The sequence below is a fragment of the Neofelis nebulosa genome, chromosome 13, assembly GCF_028018385.1.
Source record: "Neofelis nebulosa isolate mNeoNeb1 chromosome 13, mNeoNeb1.pri, whole genome shotgun sequence".
Lineage (NCBI taxonomy): Eukaryota > Metazoa > Chordata > Mammalia > Carnivora > Felidae > Neofelis > Neofelis nebulosa.
In genome coordinates, this window is record NC_080794.1 from 60278357 (window position 1) to 60300718 (window position 22362).

The 22362-nt window shown below is 44.6% G+C and overlaps 1 protein-coding gene across 1 annotated transcript in view; it reads right to left on the minus strand.

The window, feature by feature from the left end:
• The window catches only part of TLL2 (tolloid like 2), a 125038-nt gene that overhangs the window by 54068 nt on the left and 48608 nt on the right, over positions 1-22362 (minus strand). Inside the window, exons 3-4 of the mRNA XM_058697317.1 lie at positions 17245-17322; positions 1775-1930 (exon numbers count right to left, since the gene is read on the minus strand). Of these exons, the coding sequence (XP_058553300.1) occupies positions 1775-1930; positions 17245-17322 (234 nt within the window). The remainder of the gene's footprint in view (positions 1-1774; positions 1931-17244; positions 17323-22362) is intronic.

Genomic DNA, 22362 nt, shown 5'->3' on the forward strand with positions numbered 1-22362 from the left:
TCACCAAAATAGCAATCCCACTAATTACAGAATAACAAAAACCACCACATAAAGAAAATTCTCTCTATAAAATTAGCTGATTTTGATGCAGGTTATATACATCTTTGGTCAGAAAAGCACACCAGCTCTGAAAGAACACAGGTAAGCACCAGAGACCAAAGGTGAGTAGCTGGTCAAAATCCCAACATTCAAATCCATTAGGCATGCTCCTTTTCTCCCAGTAGGACTGGGAGCTCCTGGAGGTAAAGTCTTGGCCTTTTTATCACCAGCACCTACTTAAGTATCCGGCAAGCATCCTGGGTTACTGTCTCATGAGTGACGCTGCCAGGAGAGAGGAGGGGTGGCCCGGAGGCACTCCGTGCTCCCCGCCAGCTCCCAGGTCCCTGTCATCCACATCTTCACAGTGCCTTTACCCATCAGTGGTTTTCAGTGGCTCTGGGACAGCTGCCTCATCAACAGCCTCCCCCAGAAGCCACAGAACCGCAGAGAGGAGGCCGACTTGTAGGTGCTGGCAGAATTGAGAGCCTGGAAGAGGCAGCTCCGTGTGGCTTTCCACTCAGGCATTTGACTAATACTGGCCACAGGCCTGCTATGGGCATAACTGTTGAATGTCTACTACTGTTCTGTTCTAGGTGTTGCAGATACAAGAATGAAAGCAAGACAAAAAAAAAAAAAAAAAAAGATCCCTGCTCCCACAACGATTGGGCAGAGACAAAAAACAGGCAAACAAAATAAAAGTCAAAGCATTTCAGGTAATGGGAAGTACTACAAAGACTAGAAAGTGGGGTGCTGAGAGTGAGTGGCTCGGGGGAGTATTGGGGGTATCAGGGAGGCAAAGAAGGCTTTTGGGGGGACATGCCATCTGATCTGAGGTGCTGGTGATAAGAAGAAACCATGAGAAGGTCTGGGGAAAGAATGTTCTAGGCAAACAGGGCAAGTGCAGGTGTGCTAGGGCAGCCATGAAATGGGCATGTTCCAGAAAGGAAAGGTGCCTGTGAGGCCAGCACACAGGGACTGGGGAGAAGAGAGGAGGAACAGGGTAGGACCCCGGGTGGGACAGAGGGCAAGGGCTGCCTGGAGGAGGGCCTTGGAGGCCATGGTCAAGAGTTTCAGCTTCATTTGTAGTGATGGGAAGCCACTGGCTGACATACATATTTTAAAGATAATGATACCAATAGCAAATATTACTATGTGCCAGGCACTATTCTAAGTGCTTTATCTAAATTAACTCATTTAATTCTCAAAACAACCCTATGGATTAGAAAATATTATCATCCCCATTTGCATAAGAGGGGACTGAGGCATGGAGGGGTTAAGTAACTTGCCCCAGGGTGTACGGTTGGCAGGTGCCGCAGCCCAGCCAGGGTTGGCCACTCTGGTTACCATGTGGAGTGCTGCAGGGGTGGGGGGAGGTCCAGACTTCTCATCCAGGCAGAACACAGGTAAGCCTTCCTGTGCAGCCGCTCACAGCTTCCTTCTGTCTGGAGGGCTTTGCTCACATACCCATTGTGCAACCTCTGCCTATATTTCAAGAGCAGGGCCCTATGTCACGCCCTGCACGAAGCCTTGGGGACCAGGTGACCACCTTTGAAGACACAGCCCTACCGGAGAGTGCAGCTTCCCCAGGCTTAGTGCACAATGGAGCATTAGCAAGTAGGACTGCTGTGGTCCCAGCGTTTGCTCCATTCCACCTGGACTCTTCCTGGGAGAACACCGTCAACCTAGGGAGACAGAGCACCCAGCCTCAAAGGAGGCCTCATCTGGGACCACTGACCAGTGAAGTTCCCTCCGATGACGTAGGGGATGACCCCTCCAGGCCATATCCTCTCTGCCCTCGAGGTTGTGGCTCTTCGGACACGTGGAGAAAAGGTCTCAGCTCTGGCATTCGAGGTCCCGGGGCTCTGTAGAAGCATAGCATTTTCCTGGCCATCTGCAAGAGAGGCATGCTGCCATTTACTTTGCCTTGAATTCCTTCTGTACATTATGGTTAAGACTGTATTATTCATGAATCCATAAAAAGGGGGGTGTGAAGAACCTGTGTTCTACAGGGGGTATTTGGTCTGTTGAGGGTTTTGAACCCCTGGGTGTTAGTAAGGGTGCCAGGCCTCTGAGGGAAGCAGGTCTGGCTTGTTGGAAGCCTTGAACAGGCCCTGTGGGGCAAAGGGCAGCCAGAGACCCTCAGACTCAAGCTACCCGGACAAGGCATCCTTTGGGAAGGAGCCGAGTTAGGGGTGTGCTCTCTTCTTAGCACTGGGAACACCCGAGGAAACTATTGAACCAGTCCCCTGCCCTGATGAAATACCCATCAGTGTTGGAAAGTTTGAAAACGATTTGGCCAGTCTGACAAACAGAGTGAACCAGTCTGTGATGCTGGGAAAATAAACTCTTTGCAAGATAACCCCCTAGAAAAAGCTGAGCCTCAGAAAATCCCCAACTCCTCCCAGTCTCTTGGCACAGCTGGACCTTTCAGAGAGAAACGTGCAGAAGAAATGGAGACTGTTAAGGTCCTGAGTCCAAGGTGTGGCTCCCGGAAATAGCAGAGATAGACAGGTGGGATAAAATCGCTCAAACCTATGGCAACCAAAGAGCTGACTCCACATTCATTTTCTTGGTCATTCAGACAATGTAACGTTTTGTTTTCAGGCTGCTTGCTCAGATTCCCTCATGATTCTCACTTGGAGCATTTGCTCTCTGGTTTCTGCATCGTTTCCCTAAAAATCAGCTTTTGATTTTGTTGGTCCCTTTCATTTTTTATTATTTCATTAATTTTACGTATTTTATTACTTCCTTCCATTTTCACTTATTTTATTCTGATGTTCCCTTTCTATCTTCTTCTCTTTTTTAAAAACTGGAGATATCATTCACACACCCTAATAGACACTCTTTGAAGGTACACGACTTGGTGGTTTTTTGTATATTCACAAAGTCGTGCAACCATCACCATTGCAGAACTCTACCCTTTCACCGCCGCAAAAAGAAACCTACTAGCAGTCACTCCCGATTCCTACCCTCCCCCCAACACCCCGCCCAGTCCTTGGCGACCAGTAAATCCACTTTTTGTTTCTATGGATTTGCCTATTCTAGACATTGTACATAAATGGAATCATGCAGCATGTAGCATTTTGTGTCTGTCCTTTCACTTAATAGGTTTTCAGGGTTCATCCACGTTGTAGCATCGATCAGTCAGTCCCGCATTGCAACTTACGGCTGAATAATATTCTATTGCGTGGATATACCACATTTGTTTATCCGTTTCTCAGCGGGTGGGCATTTGGGTTGTTTCTACTTTTTGGCTATCACGAATAATGCTATTATGCACATTAACGTACACGTTTTTGTGTGGAAGTATGCTTTCAGTTCTTTTGGGTATATGCCAAACACTGGAATTGTTGGGTCACACAGTAACTTTATATTTAACCCTTCGAAGAACTACCAGACTGCTTCCCCTCAGCAACATACGAGGGTTCCAGTGTTTCCACATACTTGACAACATTTGCTATTGTCAAGCTTGCTAATTTTAGCCATCCTAACGGGTGTGGTGTGGCGTCTCATTATGGCTTTGATGTGCGTTTCCCTAATGACTAATGATGCGGAACAGCTCTTCATGTTCTTATCAGTCGTTTGCATATCTCCTTTGAAGAAAAGTCTTTTCAAATCCTGTGTCTATGTCTTAATTGGATTGTCTTTTTACTGTGTTATAATTATTCTTTATATATTCTGGATACCAGACCCTCATCAGACATATGATTGATAATTATTTTCTGTAGGTTGTCTTTCCACTTTTACAGTAGTGTCCTTTGAAGCATGAAAGTTTTAAATTTTGATGAAGTCCAAGTCATCCATATTTTTCTTTTGTTTCTTATGCTTTTTGGGCCATACCTGAGAAATTACAGCCTAATCTAACCTCACTAAGATTCATATCTATGTTATATCTATTTACACCTACAGTTCTACAGTGTTGGTGCTTATATTTAAGTCTTTAATCATTTTGAGTTAATTTTTGTATATGGTCTGGGGTAAGGGTCCAATTTTATTCTTCTGCATGTGGAAATCCAGTTTTTCTGGCACCATTTGTTGAAAAAATTAGTTTTTCCCCTACAGAACTGTCTTGGCACTCTCCTAACAGATCAGTTGATCATCCTTTTCTGGCTTCTTTAGGTGAGTGTTTGGCACATAATTTTCAATCCTTCTTACATTCTAATACTAACGTTTTAAGGCTAAAATTTCTCTGAGTTCCCCTTTACCTGAATTCTATCGTTTGACATGCACATTTCAATATCAGACATTGATATATTCTGTTAGCTCCATTTAGACTTTCTTCTTTGATCTTTGACTTATTTAGAAGTGTGACTTTTAACTTCTAAACATCTGTTTCTCTGTGGGTGTTATTCATCTCTAACATTACTTTGTGTCCTAAGAACCCATTCTCCAAGGCAGGGGCGGGGTGGGCAGCAAACTTTTTTCTGTAAAAGGCCAACAGTAAATATTTTAAGTTTTGTGGTTAATATATTCTCTGTTGCAACTATCCAGTTATGCCACTGTAGTGTGAAAGCAGCCATAGACAATATGTAAATGAATGGGTATGGCTCTGTTCCAATAGCAGTTTATTTGCAAAAACAGATGGCAGGCTGGATTTGGCCTCCTGGCCACAGATGACTAGTCCATGCTCCAAGGTATCAATTCTTTGGTATTTTGACTCTTCCTTTGTAGCCCAGTATGTGATTGATTTTTATAAATGTTCCATATGTCCTTGGGATAATGCGCATCGATTTCCATAATTGATAGTTAAGGGGTGCTACATATGTTGTTCACACATTCTGTTTACAAATATTTTGGCTCCTCGGTGTATCAGTTACCAAGAAAAGTGCTTTAAGCATCCCTGACAACTAAGATTGTGAATTGTCATTTTCTCTTTTATTTTTAACTTCTGCTTTATATTGTTCAAGGCTACGCTTTTTAATACAAGTAAAATATTGTTAAAGGCTCCTGGTGAATTATTTATTTCATCATTAATGACCCTCTTTATCTGTAATAATGTTCATCCATAGCAAAGATTCTTTTGGCCGATATTGATATTACAGTATCAGTTTTATTTTAATTAGTGTTTGCCTCATATAGCTTTTCTCCACTCATTTATTTTTGATCTGTGTAATTATGCTTTTTTTTAAATGAGTCATTCAACAGGCGTTATTCTGTGAATAAATTACATTTCCCACAACAAACAATAAAAGAAATTTTGCAATGGTCATAATACTGAGGTTCAATTTTTTTATTGTATATGAAATAGTTTTTATAAATTGAAACTTTTATTGAGATACTTGTAGATTCACATGCAGTTATAAGAAATAATAGAGACAGATTTTGTATATCCTGTGTAACTCCATTTCCACTGGTAGTAACATTTTATGAAACTACAGTACAATATCACAACTCGGATATGGACATTAATGTAATCCACTGATCTCAGTCTGATTTCTCCAGCATCACATATAGTTTTGGGTGTGTGTGTGTGTGTGTGTGTGTGTAGTTGTACGGAATTTATCACATGTATAGGTTTGTGTATCCATCAAGATACTAAACAGCTGCATTACCCTAAGGATCCCTCATGTTGACATTGTATAATCATATTTCCCTGCCCCTCTCCTATCATCCATCCCTAAACTCTCAACTCTAATCTGTTCCCCATTTAGAAAATTTTGTCATTTGAAGAATATTATATAAGTGGAATTTTACGGTACATAACTTTGGGAATTGGCTTTTCTCGCTCAGCATAATTCTTTGGAGATTCATCTGAGTTGTTTTATGTATCAATAGTTTCCTTTTATTGCTGAGCAGTAGTCCATGGTATGCATGCACCACAGTTTGTTTAACCATGCACCTGGTAAAAAGCATCTGGGGGGTTTCTTGACATTACAAATAAAGCCATTATGAACATTCATATACAAGTGTTTGTGTGAAGATAAGTTTTTATTTCTCTGAGATAAATACCTAAGAGAGGAATTGTCGGGTTATATGGTGTGTGAGTTGATTTCTGGGTTCTCTATGTTGTTCCATTGATCTTGGTGTTTATCCCTCTGCTAATATAACATTGTCTTGCTTAGTGTAGTTATACAGTAAGCCTTAGTATCTGGTAGAGTGATTACTCCCATTTTTAGGCTTCTTTTCCATGATTGTTCTAGTTATGTTTTCATATAAATTTTATGTCTGCCCATATAGATTTCAGAACAAGTTTGTCTATGTCTAAAAAAACCAAAAACCAACCCAAACCAACAAACAAAAACAAAAAACATGCTGGGATTTTGATAAGAATTACATTAAACCTGTAGATAATTTGGAGATAATTGGCATCTTTACCATATTCAGTCTTCCAAGCCATGGACATAGTATGTCTCTCCATTTACGTAGGTCTTTCTTGGTTTCTTTCATCAGCCTTGTGTAATTTTAGTATACAGTCATTGTACATGTTTTTTGAAAGTGTATATCTAGGATGGAGTGCCTGGGTGGCTCAGTCAGTTAAGCATCTGACTCTTGATTTTGGCTCAGGTCATGGTCTCACGGTTTCGTGAGTTTGAGCCCCATGTCAGACTCTGTGCTGGCAGCACGAAGCTTGGTTGGGATTCTCTCTCTTCCTCCTTCTCTCTCTGCCTCTCCCCCACTCGCACTGTCTCTGTCTTTCTCAAGACAAATAAATAAAACTTTTAAAAAGTGTATATCTAGGTATTTCATTTTCTTTGAGCGCTTACAAATGGTATTGTGTTTTAAATTTTGATTTCTGCATGATTATTCTTAGTGTATAGAAATGTAGGGGCACCTGGGTGGGTCAGTCAGTTAAGTGTCCGACTTCAGCTCAGGTCATGATCTCACTGCTTGTGAGTAGGAGCCCCGCACTGAGCTCTGTGCCGACAGCTCAGAGCCTGGAGCCTGCTTTAGGTTTGTGTCTCTGTCTTTCTATGCCCCTCCCCCACTTGATCGCTCGCGCGTGCGCGTGCTCTCTCTAAAAAAAAAAAAAAACATTAAAAAATATAAGCAATTTGGGGGTTTTGGCCTTGTGTCTGCCATCTTGCTAAATTTGCTTATTAGTTCTAGGATTTGTTTTTTGTTTTTTGTTTTTAGATTCCTTCGGATCTTCTATACGCACAAACGAGTCATTTGGAAATAGAAACAGTTTTATTTCTTCCTTTCCAATTTTCATGCCTTTAATTATTTTTCTTGCCTCACTGCAGTGTCTATAACTTCCGGAACTATGTTGAATAAGAGCATGAAAGCAGACATCCTTGCCTTGTTCCTGGTTTTAGAGGAAGTATTTAGTCTTTTACTTTAAGATATAAGCTGTAAGGTTTTGGCAGATGCTTTTTATCAAGTTAATTTCTCTCTATTCCTAACTTGCTGTGTTTTTATTGTAAATGTCAGATTTTGTTAAATGCTTTTTCTGTATTCGTTGATATGATCATGGGATTTTTCTTTTTTAGCTTGTTGATATGGTAAGGTTACATTGGTTGATTTTCAAATATTGAACCTTGCATGCCTGGATTAATTTCATTTGATTATGGTGTATAATTATTTTTTATACATTGATGGTTTTATTAATATTTTGTTGAGGATTTTCGCATATAAGTGTAATTAGATTTTAGTTATGTCTGTTATAAACATCAAATAGCTACATTTTTTTTCTTATTGCTCAATCTAAGAATCTCTCTTTTTTTTTTTTAATTTTTTTTTTTTTTAACGTTTATTTATTTTTGAGACAGAGAGGCAGAGCATGAACAGGGGAGGGGCAGAGAGAGAGGGAGACACAGAATCTGAAACAGGCTCCAGGCTCCAAGCCGTCAGCACAGAGCCCGACGCGGGGCTTGAACTCACGGACCGTGAGATCATGACCTGAGCCGAAGTCGGACGCTTAACCGACCGAGCCACCCAGGCGCCCCTAAGAATCTCTCTTTTAACAGGTGAATTAGACTTATTTTATAACTGATATACCTGGGCTGATTTCCTTCTCTCTGTGTGTGGTCACTATCTGCTATCTTTTTCTTTGCTTCGTTTTATTTCTCCTTTATTGCTTTTTATAGGATTAAGATATTTTTCTATATTTACTTTTTATTTCCATTGTCTCCTTTCTATTTTAGTATTGACTTTTATTTTTAACATTCATACTGGACTTAACAAAGTACAAAGAATTAGTGAACTATAAGATAGATCTGAAGAAATCAGAATCTCCATTCTCATTCTGAGAATACAAGGATCTTAAAGTATTTTAATTTGTAAACAGAACTCCCAATTTTTCATGTTATTGTTTACTTGTTTTTAAGACCCCAAATTAGTCACTATTACCAGTGATATGTTTGTTTGCAATGCAGATTTATATCTGCCTTCATATACGCCATTTCTGTGCTTACTGCTACTTCTCACATCTCAAATCTTCCTCGTGGAAATGCATCTTTTCTTATTCTCTCATGATGATCATACACTCTCTCAGTTTATTTCATCTTCACTCAATTTATTTTATCTGCACCCTGGAAACTAAGTGTAGCTGGGAAAGTACAGAATTCTAAGCTGAGAGATATTTTTCTTTCAGCACTTCAAAGATAGTATTCCAATGTCTTTTGGTCTTTATTGTTACCAACAGAAGGTATCCTTATAGTTTAATGGTCATTCCGTCACCTATCATTGTGCCTCAGGTAATCACAGGCAGCAATGTGGCAAGTGGAAGTTTGCTATTCATTTCCCATAGTGTCTTCAGTAAGTCTCTTAATTTTCTTCTGCTGCCAACTCTCCTTTGGAGAATGGGCAGAAATAATTCTCTATTTGGGACCAACACTAAGACATACCTATCTAGTAGCTTCCTAATCTGCCTGTTTTTTTCCCCCCTCCCTACTATAGTTTCAAATTCTTCTGTTGGTTCTTTAGACACGTTACATATACTTATTTAATCTCCTTCAGACTGTTCTATTATTTCTGTACCATTGGGTACTAATTCACCAATTTATTATCTCTGCTGATTCTCCTTCATAGATTAACTCTTTGTGTATCTAATGTTTTTATTTAAAGTTCACTTTTAGGGGAGATCATTTCTATCTGAAGGAGCCCTCGATGCCATCAACTATGAATGTGACCCTATTTTTCATTTTTTCAGGGCTATTGGGATTCTAGGGTCCTAGATCAATTTTTAAGTTAATTTCTAAGTTTAGGGTTTCCGTATTTAGGAAATGTAATTTGAGAACTTACACCTGTAGAGGGAACAGGCTTTCAGATTCAGTTGCTCATAGATTTTTTTTTTCTTTTTTTTAGCCACACTTAGAGCCTAGGAAAGATAGCAAGATTTCTTGCCACTCCTCTTAGCCACTGGGCAGAGCTTTTCTATTCTCTCTCTCTTTTTTAGTGAATATGAAGCCCTTTGACAGTGCTCATTTTATGCAAGATCTTAGTATTCACTTTCTGCTTCACATGGGACCAAGCCCACATCTCCTTTATTTATAGGCCCCTTGTTCCCCAAATCCTAGCCCAGTTTGAATGCCCTCTGCGAAGTCTTACCACCATCTGAGGCTTAATTTTATGGGTTTGTGTTCCCTATTCCCTCTGATCATGGAAATTTCCCTTTCTATCCTTTGATTTTAACTGTGTATCTTTTATTCAGGAGGGTGGAAAGGTTACATACTATTTTTAGCAGTTCTGTATTTGTATAGGGGTTCCTACCAATTCAGTTAGTCATATAAACAAGAAGGTTGGCATATAATACATTTTTAAACCTAAAAATAATTGTTTTACTGGTAGAATTTCTAGATCAGAAGTCACACACTTGCAGCTCTTGGGATAAACCCATCCCGCAGATGTGCTTTGCTTGGCTTGGACACTCTTGGCCCACACTGTTTTTTGGGTTTTTTTTTTGTTTAATATCACTTCAGAAGCCAACTTTTAAAAATCAAGGGATTTCACATAAGAATACAGATTTTCATGAAAAACAGAAGGATGTGGCAACACTGGGTCCATGTCCCCTCATTTATAACCCACTCGAGTTCTGCAGTACCTGCTCACCATAGCCAAGACATGTTTTCCTGGTTGTCAGAACTTCTCCCCGACTTTCTTTGGTCCCGTCTAGCCCACTTCACCCATTGACATTACCTGCGAGGCCTCTGCAGATACTCTGATTGGCTATCCCAACCCTCGACTACAAATCGCAGCTAAGTGCCTTCAAATTGAGTTGTCCCCACAGGCAGGAACTGTGGCTGGCTTGTCCACCACTCTATTCACACCCAGCACAGTGCCTGGTTGGTGGTAAACAGTCAGGTGCTTTTGTGTTTTGAATGAATGAATTGGATGAGTTATTCTAAAAATAAACAGCCCTACAGTCCAAACAATTCTGCGGCGGAAACCCCTCCAAAATGTCGGCAGCCCTAACGCCCTTAACGTTTAAATCCTGAGAATCATCGCGTCTTAAGTAATCACAGGCAGCGATGTAGCAAGTGGAAGTTTGTTATTCATTTCCCGTAGGGTTTTCAACAAGTCTCTTAATTTTCTTCTGCCGCCAAGTCTCCTTTGCAGAATGGGCAGAAATAGCTCTCTATTTGAGGGACCAGCACTACGACATCCCATGTTTCTCAGACAAGCTGTGCTATATATACATGTGACCTCGTATTGCTAGGGCCGGTATGCAGCCGAGTCAGCATGGGAAAATCTTAAGTGCACCTGGAAAGAGACTGGGGTGTAATTTCCAGAGATGGGTTATTGAATGACAGCTTCCCCCCTCGGTCCAGTGAGAAATTTAATTTGCCGAGGACTCAACACAGGAAGCATTTGCCGATTAAAAATATGTCTAAACAGATGTTCTGCTTAGCCTGGAAGAAGGATCTTAATGCAACTGTCATTATTGGATTTTCTTGGATTACTACTATCTGGAATTGGAGTCCACATAGAAGGATGTAATTATTTATTATGGCCAAGAGTCCTACATTTGAAGAGAAGCTCAGGGGCATCTGAAAGGATTTAACACACTGGGGGTTGGGGTGGGCTGGGGGATAAAGTCCATTTAAATTATCTGGCTCTGGGAGTGGACCCTATTCTCTCTGAAAAAGCACAGCGGCCACAGCCATTCAATGTTCCATCTCCAGAAGAAGGCACAGGTGTGCCATAAACAGAACCAGGCCTGACCCAGCCTTCTCAAGAGAGGAACTAGGAATTTTCGATTTTTTAACTGGCCACCCCCACACTGGACGCAACCATCCCGACAGCCAAGCCATCTGCATAACCCCCACCCCAGGGTGATGGGCAAATTCATACCTTGCCTGGGAACCTTGGAAGACTAAAGAGTAGCCCCTCGGTAAAAGCAGAGACTGGATTATTCTGCATGATGGTTTTCAAACCTGGCTGCACGTGTGAATCAACTGGGAAGCTTTTTAAAAGTTCTGGTGTCTGCCCCCTGCCCTGAGGTGGCAACTCGGTCCAACTACAGTGGAGTCCAGGCATGTGAGATTTTAAAGCTCTTAGGTAGTTCAAAAGCACAGGGACGTTTGAGAGCCACTGATATAGCCCAAAAGTTGAGAGCAGGGGGTTTTAAGTTGGGAGACTTAGGCTCAAGATAAATGCTGCCATTTGCTACTTGTGTGGCCTTGGATAAGCCACTCTTCCTTCCTTCTGAGTCTTGTTTCCTGCTGCATGGTGGTGTTGTGGGCATTGAACCAGGTAATGAATGTCAAATGCCTGCAGTCGTAAAGGCTCAGTGCGAGCTTCAGTAATCACTGTCAAGGTCTGCATTCGGGGACAGGCTAGAGAGAATGCCTACAGTTAGGTTCAGTGGTTACACCCAGATATACTGACATTAGTGACATTCAGGGGTCCGGGAGCTGAGCGGTGCTTTGCACCCAAGTTTGTGGTCTCCAGTGCAAACAAGATTCCATTATTATTTCCTGCAACACAAAGCCCTTCGGAACCATTACTGAAAGTGAAAGGTTCATTCTCTTTTATGAATATGGTTCTGGAAATCAGGCTCTATCAAAACAGTCACAGCTTCATTGGAGTAGCGGTTACACACTCCATTTCATTAATCCTATTAGCAGCCCCAAAATACATGCTGAGCTCTCATTGCCAGGGGAGGGAGACTCCTCGGACCAAACGGTCTGCCAGGGGGATGCTGAGTGAGCAATTCTCTGAGCCCCCCAGCCCTCCCCAGAGCTGGGAGCACAAATCCCTGCCGTCAGGGCTGAGGGGAGCCACATAATGCCAGGAAAGAAACCTGCTGCTGAAGCCAGGGGGGCCGGGGCAGGGGGGCTTCCTCAGATCCTTTCTCCTGCTTGGGCGGTCTTTTTCTGGGGGTGGTGGGAGGGGGGCAGGCTGTGATTAAAGGGGAATCTGAGATTGACACAACTTATCTTCAATTCAAACAAAAACAAGGGGCACCCCAGGCTGGCGCCTGACAGTGCCCTGGAAAGATGGAGCTGACGGAGGGAAAGCTGGGGGGGACGGGCTAGAATAGCCTGCCTTCAGCTCACCTTTGAGGGTGACGAGGGTCTCTTTCCTCGTCAGGCTTGCCCTGGATGCTTAAAGACCTGCCCATCTGCTGCTGCAATACAGAGTGGAGAAACTGGCCTAGCCTTGACATTATCCACTTCCAAAAGCCCAGGGTCATTGGAGGGTTTTTGGACTATGGATTTAGCCTATTTTAGGGGTATGAGGAGGGGTGGCTGGGGGAGTATTGTCACTGTCCGCCTTAAAAACCCCAAGAAGATTTCTTGTGCAGTGTGGGTACCATGCACAGGCCAACCTACCAGAAACAGAATTTTAACAAACTGCAACAGCCTTATTCTTTCCGGTCTCCTTTAATTGTATTTCTGTGCAGCTGTTGAACAGCTGTGGAATCCCAGTCCAGAGGTGGATGATATACTTTAATGCTGGATAATATTATTCTTGGAGGTGGAGGTAGGGAGGAAAAAGTAGACGAGCTACATTCAGTGAGTACCTCTTAAATTCCAGAACCTGGCTGTGCACTTTGCATAAATATTACCTCTAAGTCTCCCCAAACGTCGTATGTGGAGTTCGAATACTTATCTGAGGTCCTAGCTACTCAGTGGCTAAGCTGGGATGCAAACCCAAGTGCGTCTGACTGTCGAAGTTTATTTGGTTGGGTCATTTTACACCAACAACCTAGTAAATACTAAGACCCCTGACAATGCCTGTTGCTGGTGGGCAGGTAAGATGCAGCGAGAGAAGGTAGGAGCTGGTCTCTGAATATGGCCACAGCTCTCATTCCTGTGAGCTCATGCTGTTTTTCACATTGAGGGGTGGAATCTATTTTCTTCTCCTTGAAGCTGGTTAGGCTTGTGTCGACCAATAGAATGTGGCAGAAGTGGCATTCTGGGTACTCTGAGTTCAGGCCTTAAGTGGACTGGCGGCTTCTGCTTCTTCCCCCTGGGAAGCCAGCCGCCATACTGTAAGAAAAATCTCAGGTTAGACAACTAAACGAAAGTCCATGTGGAGAGAAGAGCCACGTGGAGGCACATGTGACTATAGCTTTTTTGGACCTTCCATCCGGGCCCAGCCCAGCTGCTAGAGGAATGCAGTTGGGTGAGTGACCCGGCTGATGTCAGCTAGGGAAACATCCCACTGAGCCCAGTCAACCCACAGAATCGCGAAAGATAGCAAAGCACTGTTTGAAGTCACAAAGTTTGGGCGTGGTTTTATGCAACGATAAATCACTACGGAAGGAAAAATCAGGTGTGGCGTCTATGTTACTGCAGGGATTGCAAACCCCTCGAGTTGCATCCTCACACCCTGCGCTCAATTGTTAGCGCTAAGTGCTGGGTTTCTGTGGCCAAAATGAAGTGCCACTAAGATTACCAGATGTCTGGAGAGTCTGAGAAAGCACAAGTCAAATACTTAGAAAAAGCAAAGCAGGAAACCACAGATTTTTAAAGGGAGCCCCGCACATGGTCCCAGAAGTAAATATCCTGTGAGATACAGAAACAAATGCACATTTGTCACATGGTCGGGGTGGGGGGAGGCGGGGCAGCTAATGAATCTGCCTTTCTCTAAAGGAGGCCGGACTGAAAAGAGGGGGATCAGCAACCCAACAGCAAAGTGAGCGGAAGACAGGCAGGAAGAGGCAAATCACAGAAGTGCGCCCCCAAATCACTGGCAAAGTCAGGAAGAAATGTTGAAAGTCACCAGCAGTCAAGGAAATAAATATTAAGTAATAATAAACCACTGTTTACATTATTAAACACGCGGCTAGTACCTGGTGCTAGAGAGGATACAGTGAAAAAGGCACACTCCCAAGTTGCTATGGAAACGTGAATGGTTTCACCTTTTGAAATGCGTTCTAGCAACACCCGTTAAAAACAAGAGTGTGAGGATGTGTGTTCAGGAATGTCATTGCAATGCAGCATTGCTCACGAAGGCAAAAACTTCGAATGAAGTGAATGTTAATTGACAAGGGAATGACTGGATCAATTACAGTCCATCCATATCAGGAATATTTTGCAAAATATTCAAAAGAATAAAGTTATCATAAATGCATTAGAGGAGTTTCTCATGAGGTGTTGCTGAGAAAAGTATGATTCATAAAAAGCATGTATCAAATATGATCCCACTGTTTAAAGCGATGAAGCTTGTATTTGAATATATGTTTAGGGGCGCCTGGGTGGCGCAGTCGGTTAAGCGTCCGACTTCAGCCAGGTCACGATCTCGCGGTCCGTGAGTTCGAGCCCCGCGTCAGGCTCTGGGCTGATGGCTCGGAGCCTGGAGCCTGTTTCCGATTCTGTGTCTCCCTCTCTCTCTGCCCCTCCCCCGTTCATGCTCTGTCTCTCTCTGTCCCAAAAATAAATAAAAAACGTTGAAAAAAAAATTTTAAAAAAAATGAATATATGTTTATATCTCTACCTAAATGTATATATGAATACATGTGTGTGGAAAAAAAGTATAGAAGGATGCATACAACGTCATCAAGCTTGCGTGACAGAGAAAAGGGTAGGGGGCGGTATGTGAAAAAAAAGAAGTGAAGGAGGTAGCCAAATTAAAAGGAAAAGAATTTTTTTTCTTTAAAATTTTTAATGTTTATTTAGTTTTGAGAGACACAGACAGAGCATGAGCATGGGAGGGGCAAAGAGAGAGGGAGACAGAATCCAAAGCAGGCTCCAAACTCTGAGCTGTAAGCACAGAGCCCTACGCAGGGCTTGGACACACAAACTGTGAGTTCGTAACCTAAGCTGAAGTTGGACGCTGAACTGAATGAGTCACCCAGGTGCCCCAAAGGGAAAAGAATTTTTTTTAATTCCTTTTTAATGTTTATTTATTTTTGAGAGAGAGAGAGAGATACACACAGAGTGTAAGCAGGGGAGGGGCAGAGAGAGAGGGAGACACAGAATCCAAAGCAGTTTCCAGGCTCTGAGCTGTCAGCACAGAGCTGGACGTGGGGCTTGAACTCACGAACCTCGAGATCATGACCTGAGCCGAAGTCAGACACTTAACCCACTGAGTCACCCAGGTGCCCCAGGGAAAAGAATTTTTAAAAACATTAAAAAAAGGATATGATAGGGTCACCTGGGTGGCTCAATCAGTTAAGCGAGACTTCAGCTCGGGTCATGATCTCACAATTTGTGAGTTCAAGCCCCGAGTCCGGCTATGTGCTGAGAGCTCAGAGCCTGGAGATTGTTTCAGATTCTTCATCTCCCTTTCTCTCTGCTCCTCCCCTGCTCACGCTCTCTCTCTCCTACAAAAATAAATAAACATTCAAAAAAAATTTTTTTAACTTTAAAAAAAGATATGATAGGTGTGCCTGGTGGCTCAGTCAGCTAAGCATCCAACTTTGGCTCAGGTCATGATCTAGCAGCTTGTGAGTTCGAGCCCCACATCAGGCTCTGTGCTGACAAGTCAGAGCCTGGAGCCTGCTTCCAATTCTGTGTCTCTGTCTCTCTCTGCCCCACTCCCATTCACGCTTTGTCTCTCTCTCAATCTCTCTCTCAAAAATAAATAAATGTTAAAAAAATTTTTTTGTAACTTTAAATAAGGATATGATAGGGGTGCCTGGGTGGTTCAGTTGGTTAAGCCTCCAACTCTTGATTTCGGCTCAGGTCATCATTTCACAGTTTTGTGGGATCGATCCCCACATTGGGCTCTGTGCTGACAGCCAGTGGAGCCTGCTTGGGATCTCCCTCTCTCTGCCCTTCCCGTGCTCGTGCTCTCTCTGTCCCTCTTAAAATAAATAAATAAAATTTAAAAAAATTATTCCTTTTGACTGGCCAGTGGTGCAATGGATAATGCATTCGACTATGGATCAGAAGATTCTAAAAATCATTCCTTTTGATACTGTGTGTCAACTATACTTCAATAAAAAATTATTCCTTTTGCTCCGCATTCATTTTAGGCAGAAGAAACGCCATTGCCAGCAGTGAGCCCTCACTCCTGTAGGCTGCAGGCCAGCCCAAAGCCCAGCAGCCTCTCTCCTCCAGCACAGCTTCCGAACGGGAAAAACTCCCCCAAACTGAGACGCTTCTAGCGAGACACCCCCACCCATAATCTCCAGGCTAGAATCTCTAGAACCAGGAAAGCACACTCCTGTGAGCATTAGTGTGCAGATAGACAGAAGCAGCACCATCGAGGCAGGAACCTGGCAGGTGGCCCTGGCCACAGACAACCCCCCCCCCTCCCCCAGCAGCGCACACACAAGGTCTCTAGTCTACACCCTTCTCCCGAGCCCCCACCCCAGCTTTATCTTCCCACCTTGCCTCCCATGCCCACTTGTTCCCTCAGATACCCAGTTCCCAAAGCCTCATGATCCCTCCTGTCAGCCCTTGGGGGCAGCAACTTACAAGCCAGGCACCAATGAGAAAGGTCAAACCCAGAAGGCAGAGTTTAACTGAAGACCATACAGTCCCTGAGCAACCAAACACCACCCTTCTACGGCTTTCTCCGGCAGCCAGTCCACCCTCAGTAAGAGGACACACTCCCTCATGGCCACAGACCTCGGTGCTTCTAGTCTACTGTGATAGGAAGTAAAAAGTGGAATAAGAGGATTCCAAAGCCAAGGGCAGGGGGTAAGGGACAAAAGAGGAGTGACTGCTTAGTAGGTGCGGGGTCTCCTTTGGGATGATAAAAATGTTCTGGAACAAGATAGAGGGATGGTTGCACAACATCGTGGAGGTACTTTATGCCACTAAGTTGTACACATTAAAATGGTTAAAATGGAAATTTTATATTCTGCGAAATTTACCACAGCTGAAAAAAACAAGGATGCAGAGGCCTGGTGGGGCCTCATATTACCCTTTCTGGCTTCCTCGCTGCTGGTATTCATGGCTGTAGCATTCTGCCAGCTCTCGAAAGGCTGCTCCTCGAGCCCACCTAAAGGAATGAGGAAGAAAAGAAGCATGAGGACACATTAGCCTTCTTTGTAGGAGCACCAAGAAATGAGGGAGCAAACCTGGTCACCTGAGGGATGACCAGAATCCCTGGCAGATCAAGAAAGATCTGATAACAAGGGTTGATTGGGCACCTATCACAGGCTGGGTACTGTTCTAGATGTTAGGGGCAAAAAAGAACCTGCTTTTCCATAACCATGCACATGATTCACAAATTATAAACGGATTACTCTCCTTGACCAGTTCAAGGGTACTTGGAGTCAGATACACAAAGTTAACAGGCAAATCCCAGAGTCAAACTCGAAGTCAGCTTTCTCACCCTCACCTCAATCAGGAAGCCCAAATGTAAACAGGACACAGCCTTCTGGGGTCCCCTGGTGTGGAATGCAGGGAGAAATCATCAGTGCTGCTTTTAAATATGTGATGTGGTCAGTTACGACCTTGGCTTAAAGAAGTATTTTGGTTTTCTCTTTGGAGTGAGCCTCATTTTAAAGTTGCTCTGTCGGGCGCCTGGGTGGCTCGGTTGGTTAAGTGTTAGACTTCGGCTCAGGTCACGATCTCACAGTTCGTGAGCCCCGTATCGGGCTCTCTGCTGTCAGCACAGAACCCACTTCAGATCCTATGTCCCCTTCTCTCTTTGCCCCTCCTCCGCTTACACATGCATGAGTGTGTGTGTGTGTGTGTGTGTGTGTGTGTGTGCACACGTTCTCTTCCTCTCTCTCTCTCTCTCTCTCTCTTAAAAATAAATAAATAAATAAATAATAAAATAAAATAAAAAGAAACTGCTCTGTTGACTTCCAGGGCGCCTGGGTGGCTCAGTTGGCTAAGCATCCGACTCTTGATTTCAGCTCAGGTCATGATCTCGTGGTTCCTGAGATTGAGCCCTGAGGTGGGCTCTACCCTGATGACTCGGAGCCTGTTTAGGATTCTTTCTCTCCCTCTCTCTGTCTGCCCCCCTCACCCTGCACTCACATGTGCGCACTCTCTCTCTCTCAACATAAAAAAATAAACATAAAAAAAAGAAATCCCTTTTGCTAGCTTCATGTATTAGACTCCGCAGACACCGCCTTGGTCAAGAACAGTGATCCTTGGGGCCCCTGGGTGGCTCAGTCGGTTGGGCGGCCGACTTCGGCTCAGGTCATGATCTCGCGGTCCGTGAGGGCTGTGAGTTCGAGCCCCGCGTCGGGCTCTGTGCTGACAGCTCAGAGCCTGGAGCCTGTTTCAGATTCTGTGTCTCCTCTCTCTGCCCCTCCCCTGTTCATGCTCTGTCTCTCTGTGTCTCAAAAATAAATAAATGTTAAAAAAAAAAAACAAAAAACTTAAAATAAAAAAAAAGAACAGTGATCCTTGTATTTGTTTGCTAGTGGCCATTGGGTATAAACCTCGTTCACACCTGTCCTCACCAGGAACGTGGTCAATCAGCAAATATTATTAGACCCACAGTGAGCCAAAATTGTGTGCACCAGGCGATCGCCAGGCACCAGGTGATCCAGCAGTGAACAAGACAGACGGGTGACATGGGTGGCTGGACAATAAACACAAAGTAAGAAAACAAAAGGCCACAATCGTTGTAGGTTCAGAAAACCTGAAGGTCAAAGGCGGTATGTGGTGGAGCATGGTTGGGGCAGTTGCTCAGAAAGGGCCTTCTCTGACCACTGGAGTCAAAGAAACTGACATAGAAGTCTGGGCCAGGATCAGGAAAGAATCTGGATGGGGAATGAGCTTGCCACGTGGAGGGGCTGGCAGTGGTGGGCAAGGGGGAACACGATAGAGAGGGAGGCTGGATCCACAGGGATATAGTTGCAGACAGGGAAACAGGGAGGCTGATGAACTAGATACGAGGGACTGAGAGGGGCCCCTAGTGACTCCTACATTTAGGAGTTGCGAAACTGAGTGGGCTGTGACACCAGGGAGCAGATATGAGGGCAAAGCCTATGTCCAGGAGAGACTGTTATATATATGAAACCACATCAAAGCGACTACAGGACAATCTACTTGGGCAAAATTGTTTCCTGCATTTGTTTAGAGATTTGCAGCTTGCAAAGCAGTTTCCCCATGTCTCCTTTGACCCTGATTAGAACCTTCTGTGGCAGAAAGGAACCCCATTTTCCAGAGGAGAAAACTGAGACACAAAATGCTTAGCCCGGGGTTGCCAGCCCGTCAGGGAAGCTGGGGGCTCAGGACACGGTCTCCTGGTAGGAAACCTGATGATCTTTGCTGTGCCCCACAGCTCACAGGCTTCCAACAATGCTCGAGGTAGGGTCCCAAACACGCAATCCAATGACCTGGCCCTGAACAAGCAAGGGAGACGACCCTGTGGTCCACCGTGCAGACCGCCTCTTTCCCTCTCCTGACTATGACACCGGCAGTGGACCAGACGTGCGCTGACATTTTTGTGTGCCTTCGCCCTGTTCATTCTGCTGCCTTTCTGGCCAACTCGGAATCCACTCACACACTCCCTGCAGCTGCCGGTGCATTCGCTGCCAGCTCCCAGCCCTCTGGGTATTCTTCCAGTTGCGATATCATTTCCTCTCGGGCTAAAGGTCAGGGGAAATCCTGATGGTTTGAAAATCACTGGCCAGCACAGGAATGTGGCATGTGTGGAGTGAAGAAGAGGCTGAAGCCAAAGATCTAGGACTAGCTTAGTCTTGACTGCGTAACTGCGGATAAGACCTTGGGCGTTTGTATTTTTCATCTATCAAATGGGCTGTTTGTTTTGAAGACCAAATGAGGTAATGGGTTTGTTTAGGCACTAACTCATTCAACAAATATTTATCCGACACCTGCTACACGCCAGATGCTGTTTCTGCTGCTCAGGATACAACACGGAACAAACTCTACCCTGACCTCACGGAAATTATATTCTGATGGAGGGTAGGGGAGAAAACAAAAAAACAAATAGGCAACTAAGTATTTAAGTCAGTTGCCGATAAGCACTGTGAAGAAAATAAATGAGGGTGAGGGGAACAGTGGGCACTAGGGACAAGGGGTTGTTTCATGTGAGGTAGAAAAGCAGAAGCCTGAGGAAAGTGAAGGAGAGAGTCCACAGATAATCTGGGGAAGAACATTCCAAATTGAAAAAGCAACAGGGGCAAAGGCCCTGGGGTGGGAGTGTGCTTGGCGGTAGGGAGGCGGGATGATTTGTGAGGGGCAGAGTAGCAGGCAATGAGGCCAGCGGGCAGGGGAGGGTCTGGAGGGTTAGCTCATGTGGGGGCATTTTGAGGATCTGGCTTTCATTCTGAGGGATCTAGATGACAGCCCCGGGACACGAAAAGGGCTTTGTAACTGCACCGAATTTGAATATGACTGGGGTTATTAGTAGTGGTCAGGAGGGGGACTCAGGGGCTGGCATTTGAAAGGAGATTCCACATAGCACTACCCCAGCATGAAGGGATGGAAAGTTTAGACATGCTTGGCTCTTGCAAAAGGGGTGGAGGGAGGCCATAAATAAATAAATAAATAAATAAATAAATAAAATAACCTGTAAGCACAGTCTGGGTTCAAGGTTAGCTGTAGGCTGTGTATGAGGGAACAAAAGCCAGGAGAGACTGATATTCAGCTCTGCATCAGGCAGAGGAGGGCGGGGGTCAAGGACTTCTGATCCATTGGCCTCCAGGTGCTTGGAGCTATAATAGGAGCAACAGCCCTGGAGTTGAGGGCAGAGCGGGTGCCCCCTCCCCCCCCCCCCCCCCCCAGGTAAATAGAGGGGGAAAGAATCAGTGTTTCCTAAGTGGCAGTTATGGAGCTGACCATGCGCTGAGAACAGTGCTAAATGAGTTTCTTGTATTGTGTTTTGTAATTCTAGCCTCAAAAAGTCACAATGACAAAAGGACCATAAACATCCCCACTTTACAGAGGAGGAAACAAGGCTCCAAGAGGTGAAGTGACTTGCTTGTCTTGAGGGTAGGAAGATGGTTAGCAATGGTGATAGCTGGAGGTGGGGCCAATCTGACCCCCAAACCTGTGCTTCTTCCCCTCAGCCTCAGGACCAGAAAGAACAAGTGGGGTGCCTGGGAGAGCCTGGGGAAGGGCCCCAAGGGACCCACAGCATTTTCCAGGAGGCCTATGAGAGCTTGGAGCCCTGGGCAGTTAAGAACACAAATCCCCCCTCTGTCATCCTTACCAGCAAGAGACTAGAGAGTGTCTTTTTTTCTCAAAAGGGCAGCAAATCTCATGCTTCCAGTACAGCTAAGCCTGGGATCCACCTGGAGATAATGTGGTTTGGCCACTCCCCCTGATGAAACCCTTCCTGAGGCTCCCCACTGCCTTTGGGATGAGTTCTAACTCCTGAAAGGATTGCCTGGCCCCTGTGACAAGGCCCTGCCTGCCTCCTCCTCCCGGGGCCTTGAGGCTGCTACTTTCCCCACTCCTACCCAGCCACCCCAAGCTACCTACAGCACCTTGATTTCTATTGTCTTCAGCCACACCCACGTCTTCACCAAATCCAACTGGTGCTTCAAGTGTCAGCAGGGACACTGCTTCTTCTGGGACACTGACCCACTGCTTCTCCCAAGTTTCAAGCACTCTGCTCTGTGCAGTCACAGCCTGGGCTGATTCACATCCCTTACCACAAGGTATCAGCACCTCCTGTCCATTCAGCTGATCCCTCAGTTTGGTTTCTAGTTTCTGGCATCTCAAAGAAAGGGATCTTGTCTTGTCCAACAATGAACACCCAGCACTGTGCCTGGCACATAGCAGACACTCAATAAAATATGAGATGGATGGATAGATAAGTCAGGTAGGCAGTGCTTAAAAAGAGAACTCAATCGGGACACCTGGGTGGCTCAGTCAGTTAAGCATCCGACTTCGGCTCAGGTCTGATCTCACTGTTCATGAGTTCGAGCCCCGCATTGGGCTCTGTGCTGATCGCTCAGAGCCTGGAGCCCGCTTCAGATTCTGTCTCCCTCTCTCTCTCTGTGACCCTCTCCTGCTCACACTCTGTTTCTCTCCCTCAAAAATAAATAAACATTTAAAAAAGAGAGAGAGAGGACTCAATCATTTCTAACGCAGCCTAACTGATGGG